At 35.3% G+C, this 24,080-nt stretch overlaps 1 protein-coding gene across 3 annotated transcripts in view; it reads right to left on the reverse strand.

Moving 5' to 3' along the window:
* The window catches only part of Gabrg1 (gamma-aminobutyric acid type A receptor subunit gamma1), a 71,931-nt gene extending 48,491 nt beyond the window's left edge, over positions 1-23,440 (reverse strand). For all 3 annotated transcript variants that reach the window (XM_059275084.1, XM_059275083.1, XM_059275082.1), the window contains exon 1: positions 23,337-23,440. In XM_059275084.1, the coding sequence (XP_059131067.1) occupies positions 23,337-23,440 (104 nt within the window). The remainder of the gene's footprint in view (positions 1-23,336) is intronic.
* Positions 23,441-24,080: the final 640 nt, after the last annotated feature.

The following is a 24,080-nucleotide window of genomic DNA, read 5'->3' on the forward strand; positions in this document are numbered from 1 at the left end:
GTGGTTCTGAGATTGTGACACTTGCACTGCTCAGTAAAGACAATGAAATACTGATTTAATTGTGGGAAATTTTTAAATGAAGATGAAGGCTTTCCACTACACTTCAAAGAATGCAATGGTTATCACAAATGATAAATTACCATACATATGCAGTTACTAGAATTTCACAAAGTATTTCATTTTTTGAATTGTTTTCTAAGTATTTAGTACATTCTGCTCGTAGAACCCCGTGGTGATAATATTGTTTATAACCTAGGAAATAAAGCTTGCCTGAAGATCAGATGACAGAGCTAGCCACAGAATTAGCCATAGAGGTCAGGCAGTGGTTACATTTAATCCTAGCATTTGGGAGGCAGAGGCAGAGATTCATCTGGATTTCTGTGAGCTCAAGGCCACACTGGGCTACATGAGATTAATCCAATCTAAAAACAAAACAGAGCCAGGCAGTAATGGCACACATCTTTAATTCCAGCACTTGGGATCACACACCGTTAATCCCAGCACTAGGAAAATTGAAACAGGAAGTGATATGGCTGGGCAGAGAAAGGCATATAGGGCAGGAAGAAACAGAAATTCACACTTTCTGTCTGAAGAGTTGGTGAGGTAAGAGGTGGTGGCTGTGGCTTGCTCTGCTTCTCTGATTTTTCAGCTTTCACCCTTATATCTGGCTCCAGGTTTTATATTATAAGACCAATTAAGATTTGTGCAGCAGAACCCTATATTATTTCCTTCAATATTTCTCATTGTTTTCTCTAAAGTAAATAAGTACATATTTAAGTAAACTAAGACACCAAAAGCACTGAAATTCTTAGAATCCAGGCCCGTGAGCCATCCTGGAATATTATTATATTGACTGAGGTATTGTTAATAAGTTATATTTTAGACTTCCTTTCATCTCTCAATCCCTCCTGTACAGAAGTAATTATTGGTAGATATGGAAGAGCCACTGAATATATAAGCACCCAACCTTCTGTTGAAACATGATTGTAGTCAAATTTCTCAATAAACTAAAGTATTTCCGCTGTAGTTTGTATGGTAGCAACATTTTGATAAAGAAAAAAACCACATACTCACAGTGAGCACAGTGATTCCCCAGGCAGCACAGAAAACTGACCTTGGTAACATTACAGAGCTATCTTTCCTGATTTTATCTCATGACAGAAAGGTATTTCATTAGTGATAATTTCTTTACATCTTCCTTCAAGCTATCCAAATCAGTTTCAGAACATTTGTTGTATATTTTATTATCATATTGGTTTTATTTGGATAATTAAAAATACCAGTTTTGACACATAATTGTCACACTCTACTGGATATGCAGATATTGCAAACAGATAGGAGATTAGTTTAAAATTGACAATTTGGGACACCTATTCATTTATAAGAATTAAATATTCATTACTAATTTTTCTTTACTAATACTGAAAGTGTTTCTGGATTCATTGTCAAAGACGTCTATAAGTAATTTAAATTGATACAATTGTAACCTCAATCAGTCTTTCTGTCTTGATTATGTATTTTTCCTAATTGTATACTATAATGACTGATAGTTTCATTGTTATTATCAGCAATTGTGTATAGCAAATACCAATGGTTTTAAGGAACTGTGCCTACAAAGTATTTTGTGGTGGTTCCTTCCACATATTATGTCATCTAATCTGCATTAATTTTGGGGAAAACGCATTTATATCATCTCCATTTCATAAATAAGGATGGACTTGTTTTACACAACATCACTGGTTAAAGAATAGAAACAGATTTTTTTTCTTTTCTAAAGATTCATATAAGCTGAAAACATCTTCCTTATGAAGTTTCCGTGAATCATCTGATTTATCTTTACTGCATAATCCAGATGGTGGGATATGGGTTTACTACTTTGAAAGAGTACAACATATATGATATATAATTAGGAAGATTGTTAGATTGCATAAGTCTATAAAGCTTCCTCACACATCCTTCATCCTTTGGCTCCCATAAGGTAAAATAATAACCTCAAGGGATCACACTTCTGAAAGTGTGACTATCAATGAATTATGCCTTCTCAGTAAAAAAAGTCTTTCTAAGGAACTCTGTCTCCAGCACAGAATTTTCATTCATTTCTGGAGAAATTACCATACATTTAAAATGTGTGAAGTTCTGAAAATGCAAAAACCAATAATGTGACATTCCTGATCTAGTGAAGATTTCCTAGAGGAGGGCAGATCTGTTCAAACAAATGAGATTGAGAAACGTCAAACACAAAAGTGTTTCTTGAATTAAGAAACAGAATATATTTTAAACAATGTGAATATGTTTTAGCAAATAGTACAATATGCACATAATAGATTGTACATATTTAATAAATTAATGTTTATAGATAATCTGAAAAAAACCCTAGGAACTTAGCAAAGCAGTTGAGAGCTCAAGTACTTGTCTAGCATGCATAAGCTCTGGGATTCAATCTCCAGGGTTTCTGTGGAATCATCCTTTCGTACACTGTGGAAAATGTCTTGCTCTCCTTGTTAAAAAAAAAGTTGATTGTCCAATAGCTAGGCAGGATTTGTGGGGCAAAGAGAATGTTAAAAAGAAGGGCAGAGTCTGAGGAGTTTTGAGAGATGAACTTGCCATGTTGAAAGAAGGTACCACCATGTGGCAGAGGGTAGACAAGAAATAAGGATTAATTTAAAAATCTAAGAGTTAGTAAGAAGCCTGAGCAATCAGCCAAGCATTTATAATTAATATTAAATCTCCATGTCGGTTATTTGGGAACTGGCAGGTGGGAAATAAAAGTCTCCTACACAGGATTACTTAACCAAGTCTATAAAATATGATACTATGATTACAATATCATATGAAAAATAAGAGTAAGCAGTTTGTCTCTATCATTATTAATGTGTAAAATGATTCTAAATGTTTGGCAAGAAAATAGATAACATGTATACTTAATATTCTACACAAATAAGACTATTGATGCTTTTTTATTTAGTACTACTATACAGTTTTCAAGTATATAATTTGTAATATTTATGCACAGAAAGGAGCTAATATAGTAGACATCATAGACTGAAAATGAACTGCTCCTTCATCTATAACAAAAACTGTTCTGAATTAAATTTGTAATCATAAAAACATAAATAGTTAGATAGAGCCTTTTATGGGGAGAGACAGAACATTATTTTGTCAACAAAATTGTCATGACAGTCCTGAAATGTGCTGCTAGTTCATTTGCTTGGGAACATTGCTCTTCAGCCCATCCAGCTGCTGGCACCAGGGAGCAGCCCTGAGATTATACAGATCCTTGCTATCAGCAGCTGCTTTCAGGCAATAACGGAACTATGAGGGAGTAGCAGTGAATCCACTCCTGCCTGATGCCTCCCTCCTCTAAGGCATTCTGGTAACCTGGCCTTTCTTAGAAGAGCGATGTATTCTTGAGACATTTAGTCTAAACTCCCTCTTCCCTCTCAAAGCTTCTCTTTTCTAATGGCCCCTCCTCCCATTAACTTTTCCCACATCTTTCTCTCAAATATCTCAAACATGTCTTCTCTCATTTTGGCATCTGTATTACACTCTGAAGCTTCTGTTTCTACAGTTCTTTATAACTAATCACTCAAGAAAGTTTTTGAGTCATATGTATCATGTCTTATGAGCTCTTACTGTAATGCACTACACAAAGTTCTCTGATGACACATTATTGCGCATGAAAATACTTTGATGCTATGTTACTTATTTTTTCATAAAGTAAGTGCTTTTACCTGGTATTTAAGAGATAATTTAAGTAAGGACAAGTGAGCCTCACCATACAGCCAGGAAAGGGGCCATGTTTATCACTCTGGTAACATACATGTGCCTAAAACAAATCAAGAAACTACCGCAGATCAATTTTCATGCATAAGATGAATGTTCTTTTTTTTTCTCATTGTTCTTTATTAAGAAATTTTCTACTCGCTCCACATACCACTCACAGATCCCACCTCCTCCCTCCTCCTGCCCCCCAGCCCTCTCTCCCAAGCTACTCCACATCCCCACATCCCCAAGATAAATATTCTTAAGTTTTCTCAGGATGGGACTATTGTAGACCTGTTTCTCTGGAATAATTTTAAACACCTCCCTCTCACTTGCAGAATGACCTAGTTTAGATGATGAATTATAGAGTAACTCTATAGATAGTTCACATAAAAAGGGCAATGTGTTCTGATTCTGACACACGAGGGAACCTCTCCCATTAATCTACAAGGAAACAGGGTGTAATCCAGATCATTTTAATGAATTGCGTAAGGAATTTCCTTAAACTCTGAAAGCCTATTGATCTGCCTGCTTCCCATGGTTTGAAAGAAGGTTATAATTTTAAGTGACATCCACTGACAGGGCCATAAATTTCATATAGGTATTCCCTATATATTTTCTTGGAAAAGACGGGCTCATTACTGCCTATTGCATTGAGTATATATGGAAGAAAATCTCTGGGTAATACATATAATATGCATTTTCTAACTGTTACTCACACTTCAACACTTTGAGACTAATTAACTGATTACTACATCATCACAAGAAAAATTCCTCCTCCTACTACTACTAAGTTTATTAAAATATCAAATTTGGTAATTCAAATTTTCATTACTATGATTTTTTGAAATTATACTAACTTGTCTTTCCAGAATTAGTAATAGATATTAAATGATGCAGGGTAAGTATACTTGGACAAATAACCTGAGTTGTCACCATTTAGCATTTTTCAAAGGAAATAGTATACTTAGATATTGTGAATATAAGTTTTGATCTCATTTTACCATCATTCTGTATATTTAATTAGATTAATTTTTGAACCTTAAATACTGTTAATGTTAATAAATAAAACTAACTAGAATATTTGCTATAGTCATTAGTGTTGGTTTACTGAGCTGAGAAAGAAGTTGTGATTAAATACCCTTTCAAGGAAAGGTGAGTATCAAAATAAAGTTTTTTTCCCATATTTTACTATTTTTATAAAACCTTCAGTAAATAAATTCAAGTTGAGACTTCTTAATTGAATTTAAATGATAAGTAAATATAAGACACAAATAATTTCTCCAAAGGTCCTGTAGATGTTAGATTGTCAGCTCGCAGAGTTGGGGATAATCAGTGGGTAAAATGATTGTTATGCAAGTGTGAGGGCCTGATTTCAAATAAAGACAGACAGAGTTGTATAAGTCTATAGGCCCAGCAATCATATGTGAGATAGGAGGATGAGATTGTTACTTCATCTTTTAGGAATTTTAGAACTCTTTTTGGAATTATAACACCATAGATACTAATACAATTTTCAACTATGTATGAACTCAATAACCATTTAAGGGGTAAAACCATTTGATTTACTCTCTATTGCCAGGATGTTATAGCAAATTTAATAATGTTATAGCTATTGCATTTTACTGTATACATATTTATCACTAGATGACACACACATACATATATAATATATTGATAGATATAATCACATAATTCATTTTGTAAATATAATGGATATGAAATACTACATAATTCCCTTGAATGCTAAGAAAATAGGTTACTGATAATAATACACAAGTAAAGTAGAATAACGCTGAATACATGGCACCTATTTATTTGGACAAATTTGTTAGACAACTGGCCTTCTGTAAATCATAGTCTATCTTCAATTTTAATGCTACTTTAACAAATGATGATATATTATTTACAATAACTATTGGGTATTAATTATGAACTTAGTGTCTTTCTGAGTGATGAGCATATACGGTTGAATAAAATAATACCAGGGGAAACCTCATAGAGGATAGAAGGTTTAAAGTCTGTATTAGTATTAATCTTTTAATGAAATTGTGAAGCTTAAACAAGTCATTAAAAGTTTTTGATTCAGAGTGTTCTTATATTTTATAGTTTATATATTTGAAAATCTTTAGACACTGGACAAACACTGCATTCGGAAAGGGTAAAGTGGTATGGTACTCTGTGTTTCTCAGAAATCAAACAGAAGTCATGAGGTGGGATAGAGTTTCCCAAGCACCACTGTTGACTAGCAAGGAGACTTCTAAAACGGGAACAATGCAATAAGCAAAGGGGCTGCACACATCTGGGGATCTAGAAGGTGGTCCCTTCTGTCGTCAGGGAGTAAACTCTCCATGAAGACTCAAATAGTTGTACTGGCAGAAGATGTGGGTCCTTTTTGATACTGACTTGCATAAAACAAATGAAATGAAATGAAAGTCAATTCAGTGAGGCTGAAAGAACAGTAAAGGGTAAGAGCCGTCACACACACAGCTGTCTTTACTGAAGCAGGACAGGTGCTGTACTATGAAGAGCCCCATAGCTGCCTAACTTTGCTGTCTGCATGCGTAAGTCGTGTGGAGAGTAGCTGGAAAAAAAAGACGTAATTATTTTCTTGTAGGAATTTTTAAAGTAAACATCGTTAATCTTATTGTTTTGTTTTTAATTTTTGTAGTTATACACATTCCTTTTTACCGTTTTATTGAAAACTGTTTCTCCTCCTCTAATACCCCACCTCCCTTACCATTCAGATCCATGCTCTTTCTGTCTCCAATTAGAAAACAAACAGGTTTTTCACGGATAATAGTATAATATAATATAAAAGATAAAAGCAAAACCTAACACATTGGAATTGGACAAAACAAACAGAAGGAAAAGAGTCCAAGAGAAGGCATAAGAATCACAGACCCACTCATTTGTACACTCAGGAATCCCATAAAGCCACTAAATTGGCAGCTATAATAATATACGAAGAGGACCTGGTGCATTTCCGAGCAGACCTTGAGCATGTTGACTTAGTGTAAGACGAATTGCTAAACGGTCTTATTAATAAAAACCTGGAGCCAGATATTAAGGTAAAAACTGAGAGATCAGGAAAGCCAGACATGTTCTCACCGCTAAAAAGCTTCAGCCAAAGAAAGACACTTCCTGTATGCCCATGCCTATATGCCTTTCTGTGTCCTACCATCTCACTTGCTTTTTCTGCCCGGCTACATCACTTCCTCTTTCTGCTCAACTCTATTATTTCTTGTCTGTCTATACAGACCTCCAGACCTCTATAGTTAACTACTTCTGGGAATAAACTGTGTACCACCACTCCTCGCTCTGTTCCCAGTGTGGCCTTGAACTCATAGAGATCCGAATGAATCTCTGCCTTCTGAATGCTAGGATTAAAGGCATGTGCTACCACTGCCTGACCTCTATGTTTAATATAGTGGCTGGCTTTTTCCTCCGATCCTCAGATAAGCTTTATTGGAGTGCACAAATAAAATATCACCACAGCTTAGTCTCTGTGAATTCTTTTATTTTAATTATTTTTTTTTCACTTTACATAACAACCCCAGTTTCCCTTCCCTCTCCTTCTCTTGCCCCCCTCAACTTCCTCACATCCCACTCCCCCACCCACTCTCCGATAGGGTAAGGCCTCCCTTGGGTAGTCAACAAAATCTGGCACACCAAGTTGAGGCAGGGCCTAGCCCCTCCCCACTGCATCAAGGCTGAGGAAGGTATTCCACCATAGGGAATGGGCTCCAAAAGTCAGTTCGTGCACCTGGGACAAGTCCTGGTCCCACTGCCAGGGACCTCCACAAACAGATCAAGCCACACAACTGTCACCCACATTCAGAGGGCCTAGTTTGGTCCCATGCAGGTCCCCCATCTGTGTGAGTTCTTTAGAGCTTTGACACTGTTGATTTAGAGGGCCTTGTTTCCTTGATGTCCTCAATCTCTGTGGCTCTTACACCTTTTTGACCTCTTCTTCTGCAAGTTTCTCTGAGCCCTAATGGGAAGAATTTGATGGAGACCTCTATTTAAAGACTGAGTGTTTCAAGGTCTCTCACTTTCTACATAATGTGTGGCTATGGGTCTCTGTATTTATTCCTATCTGCTGCAGGAGGAATCTTCTCTGATGATGGCTGAGCAAAGCCATCAAGAGAGTATAGTAGAATGTTATTAGGAGTTATTTTATTACATGTTTGATTTTTAAGCAATATTTGGTTTTACTCCAGGTCCCTGAATTATCTAGTCTTGGATCTTGATCACCCAAGTGTTAAATAAGTTAGCATTGTCATAATTCATGTAAGTAATATACCTGGATTTGATCAATATCACAACATTCCTCCCAGACATATACACTGCCAGTTTTAGGAAAGTACATATAAGTGAATTTGTATGTAATTGTTAAAATTAAACAGATCCTGCAAAAGATCAAATATAAACAAGGAATTGGCTGGAATTTTTTTCTAAAGATTCTATAGCAGCTTGTTGTCACTTGCCAAATGGCTAATGCTTTCTTTCATTTATTACATAAAATATATTTGGATATATTATACTTTTGCTCCTATGCCAAGTCCTTCCAAATCCTGGTTTTGTCTAAGTTCACCTAACTTCATTCTTGCTCACTCTTTCTCTCAAAAACACAACAACAAAAACCAAAAGAACAAAAATACCAAATATGACAACAACAACCCTCATGCACACACACAACACACAGACACACAGACACATACACACAGAGATCATATAGTTCATTTTGTGTTGGTAAATAGTTCACCAACATGAGGCCAGTCCTGGAGTGTGCTGATATACCCAAAGGAACACACTGAAGAAAACTGATTTTTCTCCCCCAAGAATCTGTCAATTGCAATAGCTTCTTGGTTGGAGTGGAACTTAGTGCCTACTTCCTCTTCTCCGTGCTGGGATTTTTGTCTGACTTGACTAAATTTGTACAAGTCTTGTGCATGCTACAGCCCTTGTGAATTTGTATGCACATCAAACTGTTTGTGTCGGGAAGATACTGTTTTCTTGGGGTCACCAGCTCTGGCTCTTATAATGAATGCATCTCCTCTTCTACAGAGATCATGTGCATATACTTGGCTTGTTTCATTTGCTTGAATGCAGTTTTGTTTTAGGATGAGAATAATTATATAGTTCAAAATACATTGACAAACAAAATTAAGGGAAAAAAGATACGTGATCCTTCTTATATTTATTGATAAGAAAGAAACAAAAAAGACACGATTCCAAAAACACAGGGGAAACTAAAGAATGGATTTCCTAGCACATTCTGAGCATTCTTTGAACATGTAAATGTTTGTCAAAAGTAGTGTTGGAAAGACTCCTTATTCCATTGTCAATTGGAAATGTTTAAGATTTTATGTAGACAAAGATGATAAGTCTGGAATAAATAATTACTCAGAATCTTTTACTACTGTGGAAACAGTTAGGTAGAAAAACAAAGTGAGTTCATATTTTCATATATATATATATATATATATATATATATATATATATATATATATAAAGCTAATTTTAACAGATTTAGTTCTACTTTGCTCAACTTAACTAATCTGGGCATAGTCAATATTTTATGCTCAACAATTATTAGGTGTCTAAAGTTTTCTTGTAAATGGTCTTACTCAAAAAAAGAAATTATATAGTCAGAGTAAATCCAAAAAATTTAAGGTACTATTTTTCAAATGTGCCATGATTTGTTAGGGTAATCTTATTTATTACAGTAAATCTCTGAGGAGCAGTTGTATAATCTGGCTTTGTAACTGCAGACCAACATATTTCAGCCCATATTTTCTTACTGCTGTGGAGGTATACATTCTGCAAGTAGTAGCTACATGTGGATCATTTCTTCCCCTCAGGATCTTAGAAGTTGTTTAAAATGAAAGGAATTCGTGTCTTCAAGACAATCTTAAAACCTAAACTCTCTTCCAGTTTCTGAACATGGATTCTTAAACACAACCCTGACTTTTGGGGTTTGCTTCTCTTGTTTTCTGATGCAACCTCATTATCTACAATACTATGTGGCACAAAATAGGCTCTCAAGTATCATTTGCTTCATGACTGAATGTTATGTGCCCTACATGTGGTCCCCTCATAGAATATTTTTATAAGTAAATATAAGTAAGTTTATGAAAGATTTGATGAATTTACCCAAATTCATATTTCTAATTTCAAGACACAATTTACCAGGAATTCCAAGATTTTGAAGAAATTTTCCTAGATATCTCTATCCTTGTATCTGTGTACTTAATGATAAACACAACACCACTAAAATGTTGTAAAAACACAGGACACAGAATATATATATTCTCCATTTTCAGAGTCCTGGATCCTGATATAATAGTTTTCAATATCACTTGGAACACCTCCTCCAGACTCCACAATCTAGTCTCCCATATCAAACTTCTTTCTCCTCAAACATGTATTCATCACGCAGAACACTCAAGCTATTTATGTTTGTAACATATTTGATCATTTTCTGTGAAATTTTAATCTGGCCTATAAATTCCGTACCTCCATGACTAGGGTAATTTTTCTTATTTTAAAGCTATATTCTTGTTCTAAATTCCACACATAATTAATTAAATACTTAATTTATATATAAATTATATCAAAATCTTGAGGCAAAGAAAATAATTGATGCATGTTTTGCTGATATATATGTGTCTATATATAAATATATCACATATACATTATATGTATATGTATATTACTTTTTCCACTTACTGAATATCAACTCCAAAATAACAATTAAGGTGACAGATCACATATAAATATTTGAGCAAAATTTGTTGAATACATACATTTGTATCTCCTCTATAGACCCCACCTGTGATTTGGCTCATGAAAAGCCAAATGATCTTTATTTTATTTTCATTTTTATTAGATCTTTGATAATTTTAAACAATGGTCATATTCAACACCCTCTCCCAGTTCCATGGAGATTCACTTCTTTCCTTACATACATAACTCTGTGTCCTCCTTCCCACTTGCCACTTCAAGTACAAATTGTACTACTCACATTCTTTTGGTCATATGACCATCCACTGGAGTACAGTCTACCTCCCAGAGCCCACACTTGTAAAACAGCTGACTTTTCCTCTTCTAGCAGCTATCAGTTGCCAATAGCTCCCCATTAGGAGTGAGATTTCAAGCTCATCTTTCCCTTTCAATGCTGGATTTTGTCAAAATTCATCTTGTGCATGTTGTCATGACAATTAGAGCTCTTATGTGCAAATACCTCATTGTATCTGAATCAAACACCCATTCCAGCATTTGTAATCTTCCTGCAACTTCTTCCACAGTGTTTCTTGAGCATTTAGGAAAGAATGTGATACAGATGTCCTATTTATGACTGAACATTCAACACTCTTTCATTCTCTGCATTTTGCCCAGTTGAATCTCTGTGTTAATCACCATCTAATGCAAAATTTTCTTCTCCAATAATAGTTGAGAGATGCGCTAATCTACGGGCTTAATTAGTCACCAGTATTTGTCTTAATAACTTGTCCATATAGCAGAATAATAGCAGATTGTTCTGCCATAGTTCCTATGACCTGGGTGGGTAGTCATACATCTGTCTACCCAACAATAGTGCTTGGTATGCTTTTCATCTGATGGAGTGAGTGTTAAATCTAATCATAAAGTGATGGGTGTCTAGTCCCTTGACGGTTGTGATACTATTATACCAATAAACATTTCTCACAATACAATCATTTTTATAGATTGGTAAGACTGGTGATAATTTTTATACTCTGGAAGTATGCATTGGTCTTCCTAGCACTATGAAAGCTAGCCAGTATGTATGAATGTCTCCAGTTTGATTTCTCTTTGTTCTATGACTCAAGTGTATGGTATTGTCAGTAATACGTTCTTACCAGAAATTTTTACAGGGTGACCAAGAGCATTGGCACTAATCTGTAATATAAGGGGGGACTATGGGACTTCACTTGTTAACGACTTCAAAAAATAGTAACCCATTCCTAATACCAGACTGTTAGCCTCTTCTGTACAGTAAGAGCTTTGTTATAGAATAATAAGATAATTGCTTTAAGCTCTTTGTGTTTCTGTGTATGAATTTTATTAATTTCCTATCATAGTGTGTTTCCTTATGATTTTTTAAGAAATAATTAGTTTTAATTTTTCCTTCTTCATTCACAAACATTAGAAATATTCCAATGAGTAGATTGCTCAAGTGGTAGATTTCAAGAAGGAAATGTAGATTTGTTCAATATTTCTCATGAAAGTGACAAAGGCTCTACTCTCAACTGAGGATCCTTTGGCTAGTGAAGAGCTAGGAGAAAGAGTCCATTTTCTTTAAGGATTCATCCCCTAGAAGGGATACTCATGTTCAGGGAGATGTTCCTGCAACTGTGACATACTAACTGCCAGTGCTGAGTGGACATGTGGAGAAAAGAGAAATCCAGAACACATAAGGTTAGAAGGGAATAGAGGTGGAAGATGAGGTATTATTTGTAACATAAGGAATGGAGGGTGAGCTTTATCAAACAGACTGTATGTGTATTTATTGCCTTTCTACTGCTGTAATAAGACACCATGACTGACACAGTGTGTGAAAGAGTTCGTTTTGGCTTACAGTTCCTGAAGGATGAGAGTCTATCATTGCAGAAGGCATTGCAGCAATTATCAGCCATGAAAATAGAAACAGGAAGCAGAGGGCTCAAAAATCTCAAACACAAGCAGGAAGCAGGGAGATTGAACTAGAAATAGTTCCAGGCTTTTAACCTTAATGAGCGCTCCATTGACTTACTACATATAACAAGGACATACCTCCTAAATCTCCTCAAACAGTGGCACCACGTGGGGACAGTGTTCTAAATTGGAGCCTATGGGGACATGTCTTATTCAAACCTCCATCCTATGCATGCACTAAATTCTTAAATAATAAAAATATTGAAAATCAATTTCTAAAAATTTTTAACTCAGCAAAACCACAATAAGTCAATGAATCAGATTCAAGGATATGGACATTTGGTGAATCAAAAAAAATGACTAGTTCATTTAGAAATAAAATAATGAATATCTAGCAAATTATGTTCAAATCGTGATTAAGTTCTAATAAATAAAAATCAGATTTATAAAAGAAAATGCAGATACATTTAATTCCAAAAAGAAGTAAACTGCCAACTATTAAAGAAAATATAGAAAAGACAATAGGAAAAAAGTTAAAATTTAAAGAGAGAAAAATTAGAAGAGATACATGACAACATTCAGTTTAGACAACACTAGAGACAAGAAAGTAATATATATCACAATAGTTATATGAGAATTCAAAAGGGTGAAAGGCAATTCAAAAGTGGAATTATGTTAACATTCATTGATAGTAATCAATAATACATTAAAAAACCCACAAGGATGACATTAGCTAAGACTCTTAGCAATAATGGAGAGGGTGCCAGAACTTACTTTCCCTTAGATACAGATTAGTGACTACCCTAATTGTCACCATAGACCCTGCATCCAGTTACTAATGGAAGCAGATGCAGTGATCCACAACCAAGCACTGGGCTGAGTTCCTAGACTTCAGTTGAAGAGACGGAGGAGGGATCACAGGAGCAAGTGAGATCAAGATCCTGATGGGGAAAACTACAGAGACAGCTGACCCAAGTTGGTGGGAGCTCATGGACACTGGCCTGTCAGCTGGAGAACATGCATGGGATTGAACTAGGCACTCTAAATGTGGGTGACAGCTGTGTGGCTAGATCTGTTTGGGGAGCCCCTGGCAGTGGGACCAGGACTTATCCTGGGTGCATGAAATGGCTTTTTGGAACACATTCCTTAGGGTGAGATACCTTTCTCAGCCTTGACACAGGGGACGGGGCTTGGTCCTGCCTCAACTTAGTATGCCAGTTTGTTGACTCCCCAAGGGAGGCCTTACCCTCTCTGAGAACTGCATGGGGGGTGTGATGGGGTGAGGTGGGGGGGGCAGAAAGGGAGGGGAAATCTGGATTGGTATGTAAAATGAAAAAAGAAAGTTTTTTAAAAATAAATAAATTTTAAAAAAGAAGACAAAAAAATTTAACAAAACTTCTAAGCATAACACTGGCAAACTATTAAATGGTCCATTACCAATGAGAAGATGGATAAATGGCATTTTACAACCATTAGGAGAATATGAGTCTCACTGTGTGAAGTAATTTGGAAATATTGATTAACATACTGAAGTAAAATTCATGTATATTATTAGTATATGCACATATACACACAACAATCATATTTAAAAAACTAAAAGTCTGCTAAAGAGTATCTTAATAAACCAGAGTTCATCTGTAATATAAAACACTAACCATTAAAAAAGGTGTATATTAAATGCATTGATCTATAAATATGTCATTTTTTATACTGTATGTTTAATTACTGTTGTTTATCTTGGATTATTTTATATTTCTTGTTTGGAAATCTCACACACTTAAATGTATTTTGATAATAACTACAAATACTACCTCACTCCTACTTCCCATAGTGCCCATACCATATCCTTCCCAGTTTCATGTCCTCTTTTTATATTTTGTTTTTATTTTCACAACCTTTAAGTCCTATTAGTGCTATTCTTTTGCACATGGATGTGGTCTGTCCAACGGGGCTTAAGCTTCCTACCGGCAGCCAAGGAGAGTGAATCTCCCTCTCTCAGCATCTGTCAGCTGCCCATAACTTCTCCTATAGGGGTGAGGTCATTGCTGTTTTCAAAAAGATTTCAGACAATTCCTAAACTTCTGCAACATATTTTATTTAATCAGATTAGAGCTATAACATTGAAAATTTTTTCACTAATGAGAAAGAGACAGAATAATAGCAGAGTAGAGTTTAAAAAAATCATGATGACAGATATATATATATATATATATGAAGAAGATAAAAAGAGAAAATGATAAAAATATTTTTCTTCATATTTTAGATACTAATTTTGAAATCTATATTTTCTTTATTGATCCATACTGGAGTTAAAAAAATTGCTAATAAAACACATATCTTACCAACATTTTGATTTTTGTCTGTGTTTTATTTATTGTCTATGTTAACTTTGTCCTTTAAAAAAGAGATTATTTTTAACCCTGTATATGTGGAAGTGGGGGTTTACACACAACCACAGATACCTATAGAGGACAGAACAGGGTGATGTATACACTGGATTAGAGATGGAGTTAAAGTTGCCAGCCACCCAATGTGAATTCTAGGAATTGAACTTTTGTCTTCTGAAAACTCTCTGCCTGCCTAACTGCTGAGCTACTTCCTAGGCCACTAAAAGCAAAGCAATTAAGTGTCTTATGAAAAGTCTTCCAGGATATGGTAAATACCCAAACATTATAAATGTATTTCGTAAATCCTTTCATGTAAGTATTATGTTGTTTTTGGTTTTTTTTTTTTTTTTGAGGAGAAAGCTAGCATAATCTTCAGTACAGCATATTTTTTAAATGGCCACTGTGTATAAATTATATTAAAATGAACAGCGAAGTCACCATTTCACTTTATATCCATGGAGCCTGACGGGACATAAATTAGATTGTTATGTGACACAATCCTTTGAGAAATTCACATTTGCTAAATCTTTGATGCCTTATGCATCAGATAAATGCTTTAAGTCTGCAAGAATTGTGTAAAGTAAAGGCATCATGTTGGTTCTTATTCAATTATAGAACACTTTGAAATATCTTAAAAGTGAAAGAATGGAGCATGAGTACATCCAAATAAGAGGCCCATACCGTTTTCTTGTCCTGGGGTCTAAAATAAGAGTACAATATTCATTAGCATAAGCTCCTCTTCAGAAGGCAAGGGATACAAATGAGTGTAACAGCAACAAGCAATCATTCTTTCTCCTCAATGCTAATTGTGACAGTATGAGGCTGTTAGCAAGAATTGCTCCTAAGCAAATCCTGGAAACGAGCATTTGTTCACAAATCACTTGCACAAATAACAAACTACCTTATAGAAGGCAGTTGTCTCAGTGAGATCAGATTTAATCTAGTCAATATGGCATCTTTGTGAAAAATATACTCCTTGTTGAAGACACTGAATTACATGTCTTAGATGAGTGTTCTAGTGAGTACATGCATCTAGGATGACTAAGGAGCAGATGCATCCATGCTTTAAACAATTCACATATTGCACAGCCATAAGAGATCAACTCAGAAGTCCTCACAGTGATGAATTAGTGGCCAGAAACCTTCATTCTAACAGGTCTAAAGCTATTTCCAAAACTTGATCACACCAATAGTAAAATGTAAATATTAAACGTAACTTATTTTAAGCATTGATTTTTCTAATCTACCCCAACAGTTACAAGTTAGAGTCCAGGATCTCAAGTGTGTTTTCATGTCCCTGTGGCTTGGTACAGTCTCTCAACATTGCTATTCACCTGTTAAAACATAAAGAGAAATGTCAAATCGCATACTACATTGTCTCTGAGAGAAAACAGTTCCTGTCATTCAGAACTTCATTGTGATAGGAAATTAAGGACCCTTTACAGAAATGCTGCTGCTACTTAATGCTACATGAGATGATCAAAATAAAGTTTCCCCAAGCTACCAAATGTTCTAATATCACACCTCACACACAAACTATCATTCTATACTCTGGCCTGAATTCACAGCTCATAGAATATTGTCTTTGCTTGGATTTGCATTGACAGCAGAGTATTTACCATTGACACTTCACCTCATTGAGCATATGGAAGACAATTTACAGAATGTTATTGCATTTGCTTGTTTATATTAACAAGCCACCAATATACAGAGCAAGAGAACTCGGGCTCAATAGTAATACTATATCATATCTCTGTGTATCCAGCGTATATGTCATATCTGTGTCCTTTTTATGCCTTACTAACACAAGAGGCCCAAGATTTTTCTTGCTTACCACTTTAGCACCAGGTTCCAAAATGCTGGTTAACCCATGGTGAGTACTGAGTAAATAGTTGTTGGATGAATAATGGGTAAGAAGTATTCATTGACTGGATTAATAGCTAAGGCTATTTGTTAAAGCATTAGAATTCAATTGGCCAAACTATTTTAGTACTGAGAAAATTAGATACTGCTTAAAAATAGATAAAACCCATAAATCTCATCAGCCTCCCACTGAGTACAGGAACACTCTAACAAGCTTCTGCTTGAATAGGTCTGGTGATGAGCCATCCTTTATCTCTTTGTAGAGAAACTGTGGCTTCCTGTGACTTTCATTATTGGTCGTAGTGTGTGGTATACCCATATATAATAAGTTTCACCTTGATTTTTCTATAGAACCTTGAAAAATAAGTAACCATTCCTTAAAACAAATTCTACCTAAACTGTAAGTTCTTGCTTTAATTCTCTTCTCTGTGGTCGATTTTTAATGATTGAGTACTCCAGGTTGTCAAGTGTTTTCCCTAAACAATGAATCTAGCACTGCATAAGACAGTCAGTGAACTATGTGATAGGTACACACAAGATTTTCTACTTACTGTGCCTGCATCAATGAACCCACAACTGCACTGCCGTAGGTTTCCATTCCTCTCTCTTCTGTTCTGCCTTTCCTACTTCTCTCCCCTTCTCTCCTCTTCTCCATTACATAGCACTTCCACTGTTTCTTCCTTCCCTCTCCAGCTCCCTTCCATCCAGAACCACACCCATTGATTTGACTTACAATGCATCTGTGATAGGAAATGTTCGGTATTAACAATGTAGGTTCTATGCCAGGTGGTGATGGCGCATGCCTTTAATCCAAGCACTCAGAGCCAGGTGGAGCTCTATGAGTTCAAGGCCAGCCTGGGCTACAGAGTGAGATCCAGGACAGGTACCAAAGCTACACAGAGAAACCCTGTCTCTAAAAACCACAAAAAAAAAAAAGAATGCAGGTTCTGGTCAGAGAACACACATGAGTTTCTATCTTGAATTCAGCACTTAAGAGAAAGACAACACTTAATATGTTCTAAAAGTATCTGTGCCTTTCTATTTCCTTTTTTAAAATGAGTCAAATAGCAGTATCCAAAGTTTAGTCTCTTTCATGTTTGATTTTTTATTATAAGTATATGGCTAGGCTTTTCATAGTTAGAGAGGTCATAAGCCTTACAACATATATGCATATCGCATTGAATTTATTTAGTGTTGCTCTTATGTACAGTAGATGAGCAGTCAGCTTAGATAACTAATGGAAATCTTTCCTGGAGAAACTAATTTTCACTGACTTAACTTCCTGAACAGAATACAAATAACATGACACTAAAATCAACAATTAATAAATAAGACCTCTTGAAACTGAAAATCTTCTGTAACACGAAGGACCTCATCAACGGGACAAAACAGCAGCCTACAGAATGGGGAAAATTCACAATTCCACATCTGACAGTGGGGTTAATATCCAAAATATATAAAGAACTTAAGAAACTAGACACAGCAAACCAAAGAGTCCAATTTAAAAATGTGGTACATATCTAAACAGAAGATTCTCAACAGAGGAATCTCAAATGACTGAGAAACACTTAAAGAAATGCTCAACATCCTTAGCAATCAGAAAAATGTAAATCAAAACTACTCTGAGATTCCATCTTACACCTTTCAGAATAGCTAAGATCGAAACCATAAGTGATAGCTCATGCTGGTGAGGAAGTGGAGCAAGGGGAACACTCCTCCATTACTGGTGGAAGTGCAAACTTATACAGGTACTTTGGAAATCAATATGGCAGTTTCTCAGAAAATTGGGAATCAATCTATCTCAAGTCCCAGCTATTCCCAAAGGATTCTCTGTACTACCACAAGGACACTTGCTCAAACATGTTCATAGCAGCTTTATTTGTAACAACCAGTACCTGGAAACAACCTAGATGTCTCTCAACTGAAGCATAGATAACAAAACTGTGGTACATTTATAAAATGGAATATTAGTTGGTAGTTAAAATATATATATAGTATCATGAAATTTGCAGGCAGATGGATGGAACTAGAAAAATTATCCTGAGTGAAGTAAACCAGACCCAGAAAGACAAACATTATGGAGGCATAATGCTACTTATTATGGGGCTATAATGTTCACCCCAGTAGCCACAGACTATCTAACAAAAACCCTCAATATCAGTCAGGAGATACTGCCTGTTGAGTTGTTGGTCAAGTAGGTCAAACAGACTCTCAGAACAATAAAGGGTATTACCATTGCTCTTGGCTGCCTCCCAGAATTGAAAGGTAAGACCCTATTGCTCAAGAGAACACACAGTTCAATCATAGGACTTGGAGCAACCAAGCTGAGAGTGTTCTGAAAGCTTCTCTGAGTGCTAGCTCCTGTATTATCAGAAAATGCTGTTAACCTGCGAAGAGAGAAAAACAATTGCTATTCCTACCCATCATAAAGCCAGTTAACCACAACAATTACCAACTGATGAGAAACCACCAACGGTATTATAATGAAATATTTAATTGGAGGGAAACTAACAGCTGTCTAATGATACTTAATTAATTATTATTGATAATTATTGATATCAATATTATTGATAATTATTAATGATACTTAATTAATGACTGATTCTGCAACCTAGTCAACTACCCATGACTGGAGACATCATAAACCCCAGAGGAGCATTTCCTACCACCTTTTCCCTAAACCAATATAATTATTAACTGTATTCTCAACACTTGTTCTTGTACTCAGAGATATGAGTAGCTCTAACCTCTCATCAAAAAGCTTGTTTTTCCAACAAATACAGATAATTGCAAAGATCGACAACTGGTCCAAATGCAGAGACCATGGAGTACCCATTGCCAATTAACTCATCCAAAATGCAACCATACACTTAAGGCTAAGAGAAAACTGAAGAAGAGGAGGTGGAAAGATTGTACATGCCAAAGAATCATGACACCTTGTGCTAGACATGACAGGGAAGCAGTACCCATGAAATCTCAACAATATACTTGCCTAAACAAAACTTAAATAATAAAAATGATTTATAACTCAACATAGGTGGGGGAAATTTTACAAGGTCTAACCCTTAAGTGAAGAAATATAAGAAAGATATTTTTCTTTAATTCCCCACATATAGAACCAAGGAAAGAAACATGCTCCATTTGGATAAAGCTTGTGTTTACCTTATTTGCTAGAGTAAACCTACCATATTTAACTGTTTATGCCCAATTGGTACTCAATAAATGTGTTTGAATAAGTAAATGAATGATCTCATCAAAACCTAATTGATGCTTAATAATATCTAATGATTCAATATTCAATTCTACTGTATTTCAAACCACTTTAACAAAGATAAACAATATTAGAATTATAATGAGTCTATAGAATGTTTCTTACTATGTCCCTCTTCTCAAATTATAATATGATAGGTCCTCTTCCCAAATAGTTTTAATGTTCTTGAAGCAACTTGGGGAAATGAGTTCTCTGTGCTCCAAAAATTTTCCTGAAATCACTCAGGAAAAAGTCACACAGTTGAAAGTAAAATTGCAATTGGATGATGAAGACCAGAATTCTCATTTGATACCTCCCAAGTAAAATTGTTCACCTGAAATCTTTCATTTAACTTGTTCCCACTCATTCTCTCTCATCTAGGAAGTCACTTACCACTTATGGCCTTCATTTTCTCAGGACCCCAACAGCCTTTATTCAGTTTTCTATCATACCTGTATTTCTTTGAGGTTCTACTTTCATTCTTACATTCCTAAACAAATTTAATCACATGTGTATAGATACAAAATATCTATGAAACTTGAATGCAGTATGAAGCATTTCCTTTGTTGCTCAGTCAACAAGTATTTCAGTCTATGGAATGGAAAGCAACTGGACTGTATTCTGTGTTTGGATAATCTAAAAGATTCTCTATTGGGAATTTTCATTAATTATGATGATGATAATCATCTCAAAATCAGTTTATCTTTGGTTCATTTGAATAAGTAATTATAAAGTATTTACATTGGCTTTTACTACAAAAATAAATTTAAAAGCTAGAAACACAAAGAAAAACACCCAAAAACGTATTTATGAAATGACCTAAAATAATGCATTTTAAAAGTAAGTGCTTTTGAACAGATTAATGTGGAAAATTGAATGTTACAATCATATTTTCTTTTAATCAATGGAAAAATTTTAAATATGTTATATCCTTGGCTTTATAAACACGTAACTTCTCAGACAAAGGTTGTTATGAGTTACTTTTTAGAACAGCTAAAATCTCAAGACACTTTTCCAACTCTTTCTAAACTTTATTACATATTCATTTGTTTTAAGATTACAAAAAGTGAAATCAAGCTGATGAAATATAAACCAAGTTGTCAGGATGCCACAGACTCTCCTGGAAAAATGAAACACAGGATCCATGACCAGAGCTTTTAGATATAACAGGAGGATCTGTTTTCATAATTCAGCAATGTAGAAAGTCAATACACTGTCTCCCTTTGCTCTTCATGCAAACTAATGAGGAAACAAGATCTCCCCATTGATTTTATATAAAAAGTAATAGAATCCAACTTAGTAAATCTCCAAATAGATGACATTGAATGTGTATTTTAGAAACTAGTATGACATTGAAATTCCTTCAGACAGAATTTGTCAGTGATTTGTTCTGAAGAGAAACCTCAAATGAACAAGGGGAAAAAGAGTAATATTTATAACCATACATAGTTTATAATTATTGATGGCAATATTCTCCAAATCTATAGTGAAAGAATATAAAATTCATCACAAATTTGCCTGCTTTATGAAATTAAATCATAAAATCTCATAACCAAACACTCAGACCATAGTACAGTAGCAATATTTAGATTTGCTTCAATATGTGTTTGTTCATCTGACAAAGAAATCATGTTTATCTATATAATAAAGATAAAAGAAATTATTTATAAATTTGAACCTTGTAACTTATTTTCACTCTTTATACATACAGTAAAAAAAGAAGATGGTAGTCACATTAGAATTTTCCTCTTCACTGCTCAGACCTGTGAAGAGACCCATAAACTACTGCATGTTTCATTTCAAATCTCAGATGTATTGAATTTGAACATTTGAAGCACTCAGAATGGGCTACTGCTACAATTCATTTTGCAGATGGAACTACTGTATCTGGTGAGTTTAAAGAGCTGTGGCAGGTAAGAGCATGCACCCAGTGAGTGTCCTGTCCACTGCACCGCAGAGCTCTTTACCCCTTATCAGCTTGCTGAGAGTTTGGGAGCCAGCTACACTGAAGGTAATGTAAATCTATTCCAAATGAAACATCTATTAGGATAGACAATATGCTCTTTGTGAGACAATGTCCCTACATGATTGAAATAGAAATGTGCAGCTATAAAGACAAAAAGAGCATGCAGATTGTTACTCCAGAAAACCACTGGGCCAATCTGACTTTACTTTTGCAATTGTATAAAGGTACCTGTTCTACTTAAATATCTTCTATAAAATGTGACATATTCAAGGACATAAACCATTACAGAGCATTATATTGAGTGAATCATTCATTACATTGTCTGTACATAGAGAATATTTAAAATCCTAAGGCAAAAAGACAAATAACACTGTAATACCCAAATGAAATACAAACATACCAAATATCAAAATTTAAATCCAGAAAGGCCAATATTAATTATGCTCTTATACAGTGGCTACATTCTGAGTATTCACAGATGTTCTATCTACTGGTAATGAGAAAAAAAAATCTATATACAAAAATTATCTTCAGAGTAATTTGGCCTTACCACAGTTCTAAGCAGTACTAAAGCATAAAATACCTTAACTTTGAATGTAAATGTATATAAAACAAGTGATGCGATACATGTATAGTATATAAAAAGCTTTTAACGTATCTATGTCTTAACCAAACATGACAACTTCTTTCACACTCTGTCTTCTCTGAGTCCAAGTGTGAGCATTTTCTTTCACTATCAGCATGACTTCAAAGTTTTTGAAATAGTTTACAGTCCAGGCTTGTTCCTGTCAGGCTGGAGAGTTGTGCTTGGTCATAACACACAAAAATGCAGCTAAGACATTCATAGGATTATGCATTTTAATTAATAGGCAACCAATTACAATGAGGACTTTGAAAGTTGATTCTAATAAAATACAAAGCTATATCTGATGCTTATATATGTATCCATATACATGTATGTATTTCATAGCTGATAGATACATGGTCAAATATAGCATATGAAAGATTGACTTAATCAAGAAAATTACCCCAAAATGAAGGAGAGGAAAAAAAAAATCACAAAATTGGCTTATACACAAGTAGCATCATATACATCATGCTATGTAACAGAAGTTTCTGAAATAACTTTAAAATGCAGAATCACTCAGAAAGTTCATCAACAGCATTCACTTCCAAACGCAGTGGACAAGTCATTTCTACTTCTAGTTCCCTTTGGGGAGATGGAGTCTCTATTTGTTTATAATCCCATAGAACTTAAAAACAAGTGAACTAAGCTCCATGCTTCAGAAATAGGCTAATTCCATGCTGTCTCCAAGTAAACAGACAGATCAGAAAATACAATGATGGCCAACATTACGCGTTTCCGGGAGAAAGGCAAATTACTTAGAAAGATTTTGGAAAAAAAGTAAAATAAAGGAGATAGTGTCAAGTCCATGGATTTACTCACCAGTTTCCCAAATGCAGGGTTAGTAACAGGAACATCAACCTCAGTCCTCTAGTTTGACTCCACAGGAGGGACGGAGAGAAGAGGAAGGCTTTGCGAGAACCCATCAGGTCGCTTCTATGGTCTCTCCTCTGCTTAGCTGAGTCCCTAAGCCCAGAGTTTGCCTCAAGCCTCAGCAGCAGCCAGCCCAGTGAGTACAAGCAAGTGTGGAAAGACAGTACACCTCCTAACCAGGTAGGATGCGACTCCCAGCTGAACTGAGCTGGGGAACCAATCAGACAGGGTGGACGCCGGCATAAATTATCTCAAGAAGAGTTGGACCAATCAGTGCTCCAGAAAGGCGGGGTTTCCCATACTAGAAATCAAGCCCAGTGGGGAAAAGGGCTCTGCTTTTATTTCCTTTTCTTTTCTTGCTTTCTATCTTTTTTTTTTTTTTTTAAATAAAAGAAAAATAAAGCTCTTCTCCCTCCCAGCCCCTGAGAAACATTGGCGTGGCCTTGGTAGTTGGGCTCCCAAGGGAAACGCTGTTTCTCCGCTGCCCACCCTTATATCTGGTCATTACCTCTTTCCTCTCCTGAGCTAGGAATTATTTATTTATTTGTTTAATTTAAAAAAAAAAAAATGTCTTCAAAGAGAGAGCCCAGGGAACTGTCCCTGTGTGGGCAGAGCCTCATAGACTTTCTTTGGGCTTGTGAGAATTCTGTTATTTTTGATTAATTACCGTTAATTAATTTTGATTCCGGGACA

This window comes from Peromyscus eremicus, chromosome 10 (genome assembly GCF_949786415.1).
Source record: "Peromyscus eremicus chromosome 10, PerEre_H2_v1, whole genome shotgun sequence".
NCBI lineage: Eukaryota > Metazoa > Chordata > Mammalia > Rodentia > Cricetidae > Peromyscus > Peromyscus eremicus.